The 4516-nt window shown below is 36.0% G+C and overlaps 1 protein-coding gene across 1 annotated transcript; it reads left to right on the top strand.

Annotated features, from left to right (window-relative positions):
- On the top strand, positions 1 to 485 carry LOC125503403 (the record flags this gene model as incomplete). Its single annotated transcript, XM_048663689.1, is given in 1 exon segment — positions 1 to 485. A coding segment is annotated over 1 exon segment (462 nt), but the record flags the coding sequence as incomplete, so codon positions are not given.
- Positions 486 to 4516: the final 4031 nt, after the last annotated feature.

Here is a 4516-nt window from a genome sequence, read left to right as displayed (position 1 = left end):
TTCTTATTAGCCTATCGATCAGCAGTCCATGAATCCACTGGCAAATCTCCGGCAGAAATCTTATTTGGGAGGGAATTGCGACTTCCCATTGATCTACTCACAGGAAGACCGGAAGATTTACAAATTGGCGAAGATTATGGACTCAAGCTAGCAGAACAACTGAAACTTGTACACGATGAGGTCAGAACAAAATTGAAGATCGAATCTGATCGAATGAAGAGCCGATATGACGCCAGACCGAATCACGTCGGATTTAGCGAAGGTGAACGAGTTTGGTTTTTCAATCCCCGACGGACAAAAGGCCGTTGTCCAAAGCTTCAAAACTCCTGGGAGGGACCCTATACGATAATCACCAGACTCAACGATGTCACATATCGAATCCAGAAGAGCCCTCAGGCAGAATTTAAAGTTGTCCACATTCACCGTTTGGCCAGATATAACGATGATCCAGGAGTTACTTAATCGGGGCGATCAGGGTTTAGGAAGGGGGCAGTGTAACGGAAATGGCCTGGGGTACTCACGTTTGGAATGGGGGATCGAAATTCATGGTATTTTAGTAAAATGGGAGCCCCATTTGGGCCCCATTTACTGTCAAATATGACACTGACAAGCGGGAAATTTCGCACCTGGACTGGAGATATCGAGAACCTTCTGGGTTACCTGGAGGAAACTATATAAGCGACGACGAGAACCATGGGGAGTTAGTGAAGTGACAGCAGCGACCGGGTGCAGAAGAGGTTAAGCTCCGCGAGTCTGAAGAGCGAATTTTCCGTTTGTTATTGTTGTTGTTTATGAAGTTGACGTTAATTTAGAAGTTAGTTTGTTCCTGTTCCATAGTTAAAGTTGTACCGAGTGGAATAAAAGTTGTAAGCTGAAGATAGAGTTTAATACTCGGCCATCCACGGTACAATATTATTTTTAATATCTTTTGCATTTTGGTTTATCTGATTAATTCTGCAAAAGCGATGCAATTTTCTGCTCAACCGGTGACTTTGATGAGTCTGGACACAATTTGGGAACAGTCGCATTGATGAAAACGATTAATTACCATCTTTTTTTCCAATTTTTAAAGTATTTTCCGAAAGTCTTAGATTAGCATAAAGTTAGATTCTTTGTTGTTGTTTTTTGTGCGGGTGTAAGATGCAATCAAACTCTTAAATACTTATAGGCCACGCAAGGGCGGTTCCAGTGAAGCTGGTCATGCGGGTTATGACCCCCCTTGTGCTGGTTTTATATCGACTAACGAGAATTTTTGTAATTTCATAGACAACAAAAGACTGAATTTCTACTACATGCCCCCCCTGACTTGAAACTTAGATCCGCCGCTGCTCAATGTATGATATTAAAATTTCCCTTTCTGGGTCAAAACTACTCGAATTTCCTAACTAATGTTGTCATGACTGAGTCGAATTTTCAATTCTCTATCCAACTATGACAAAACCAATTCTACGGCTCAAATGGGGCTTGAAAAACGCAAATCTAAAACGTCTTGAAATCAAGACTTTAGAAAAACTGTCAACATTTTCTTATCGATGATTCAATTTCTAAAAAGACCTTTTATTTATCTCTGGAATGATGTAAAAATGAGCTTTCCTGTTCATTTTGCTTCCGAGAAATGAGTAAAAACGGGATGGAAAACATAAAATTTTGGCCTAATCGTGCACCTAAAACTGTCTGATATTTAAATTTCTCTTTCTGGATCGAAACTGCCCGAATTTCCTCAAACATGTTGTTATGACTGAATCGAATTTTCAATTCTCGAAATTTTTAAAATGGAATACACGGTATTAATCATTAAACGATTTCGGCTTAATTGCTTAGCAGCCAGAAAGTTGAGAAACAATTCTTCAAACAAGCTGAACTATATTTACGGCTATTATATGATTTAATTTTTAAAATACAAAATAAATTAATTATCACCAAACATCTAAAGCCAGTTGCCATACTGTCTGGTCTATTTTTACGCTTTTATCAGCAACAATTGACTGAAATTGGTAGTGATATCAAAGAAAGAATTGAAACGATCAAAAATGTTATTAAACCGTAATGTCAGAATAACGATTCCTGCAAATATATTTCATCGCAATCATAAATTGACAAAAAAAAAACCAATAGAAGAAAACTTCATTATCCGACATATTTTGCAGTTTCCTAATTTGATTGAGTTGAGCAATGATGGTCAACACAATATCAAAGGCAAATTTACAGCTACACTAAAATCACCTGACTTGCTCAAAGTACAAAGAAGTGCTCCAGCTCGCCCCTACTGCAAGTACCTACAATCAGAAACACTATGGAAAGCGAAATCAATAAATATTCCAATTAAAGTTAAAATATTCCACAAATACATGTGCCAATCCAAATATATCTGAACTCCAATTAGACAAATGAACGGTTCTAAAATTATTAATATATGTTTTAATTAAATAGTATGTTTTATGCAACAAATCAGTGCAAAAACTTTGTTGAACAACCAGACACTTTCACAATGTAAGATCAACTGAAACTATTTGCAACAGATGTCACAAAGAGGTAGGTATTAAGCATTTGACATGCCTACATCTTAAAACCCATATTCGAAGTTAAGCCTACATAATTAAATGGCCTATATTCCGTTACGTAGGTATTTATAAAACAATTAATTTACTATCAGAGCTAATCAATTATCGGATTATCTATTAATATCAAAAGTAAAAGTGTTTTACTAGCCCGTGTAATCCCAATGTAAACTTTTACGTACTCGACGTCCGAATAGCGTTCATGATCATAGATATGTCGCCGTTTGCTTGTACTATTAGGAAATAAATGTCCATGTAGGATTGGGTGTTATGATGTCGGCAATAAGAATATATCTGAACAAATTTATGTTAGTCCGAAGAACACCCAAAATAATCTTACATCTCATCTGGTATTTTTTCAAAATTTGGATTACGCGTTTGGAAGTAGTGTATAAACGAAAATTTAAATTTGGAAACATCCAAACGTGAAAATAAATACTTTATTTGCGGGAAACGAGCAGAACAGAAAGATCATGCGAAATAAAATAGCAGAATAAATTAATGACTAAATTGTGCTCGGTTTGTGACGCAAAGTGTAATTTTTACAGATTAAATTATTAATAAGTAATTTGAGCAGATTAAAATTTCATATTTGTATCCAAATATACGGAAGATGTGTATTTCGTGGCAGCATCATTTTTACTTGACCTCTTTAAGGGAACACATCGATATTGCTTGGAATGAAGACATTTTTATTACAATCGACATTCTTACCTGCATTTCATATGAAAACATTCTCAAGACTTCATCCTGAATTTCTTAATTATCTGTAGCATTCTTGAAGCGTCTTTAATATGCAAGTGAATATTTAAGAGATTTTTTGAAATGTTTTATGCATCATAATTAAATACGAGACTTAATGAAACTGTTTCCTTTATCGCTTTCGTTTTAATTTTCCGTTTGCTAAATAAGTGAAAAGAGTGAGACAAAAGGGACACTACTTTTTAAGTTAAATTTTAAAAATGTAATTATCTGTTTTGACCAGTGGCGTAGCGAAGAGGGGACAAGAAGGGGCATCGTAACCCGTGCGCAACTCACAAGGGGTCGCCAAATGGTCCGCAAAACAAAAAATTGCTGGGTCGAATTAATTCGAATGAGGGTGGGAGGGACGCTATAAAGGTGGGCGCCCTGGGTGCGAGTTAAGCTTGCTACGGCACTGCTTTGAGGTTATCTAGTTATTATCTCTGCATTATTTAACAAATATTTCCAAAAAGCCTACGCCAAATGTTTCTATTTTTTTTGTTGCTCCAAAGAAAGAACTTTGGAGCTTGTTTGGGGTTTCCGGCCGAGTCTTCGGTAGAAGATGTTTCTCTTTTCTTACCGATTTATTAAACCTTTATGTAAAGGGTGTTTTTTTAGAGGTATCGAACTTTAAATTAAAATAAAACTCTTGAAATGAATGTTAAGGTCATGGTACTGACTTTATTGAAAACGAAATTGTATGCCATTATGGCTTAAATATAATTTTGGCGCATATGGGCGCGACGGATGGCTTGAATGAACAGTAATCGACGAAAGTGCAATTTTTGACTTTTTTATTCCACTAGACTGACTTGACCATAAACAAACAAGCCCATCAAACAGTGAGTTTTCTGGATATAACGGCGTCTCAATAATGGCTTTAGGATTAAATTCAATCAAAGGTCTAAATTCGGTAAAAATGACTTATTGAGACCCGAAAATTGCCTTTTCAACAAAGCCTGTACCATGACGTAAATATTATTTTAGTGAGTTTTAGGCAGTACAAGGTTTTCAATTTTTATTATTGCAAATCTGTAAAGATGAAAGCTGCATTTTTTGCATACTGTTCTGTGACCTAAAGGATAAAATCCTGTTCAAGCAAGAAGAAAATTTCCGATGGGAATGGAGATGATATGGACAGAATATCAGCATCAAAGCTGGTTTGAAAAATGTCGATATTGAAAATTTACCAGGTCCTGAAAGGCCACTTATAGCTT

The sequence above is a fragment of the Dendroctonus ponderosae genome, unplaced genomic scaffold, assembly GCF_020466585.1.
Source record: "Dendroctonus ponderosae isolate FM_Combo_2020 unplaced genomic scaffold, Dpon_F_20191213v2 Dpon_F_20191213_2, whole genome shotgun sequence".
NCBI lineage: Eukaryota > Metazoa > Arthropoda > Insecta > Coleoptera > Curculionidae > Dendroctonus > Dendroctonus ponderosae.
This window is presented reverse-complemented; position numbering and strand designations above follow the sequence as displayed.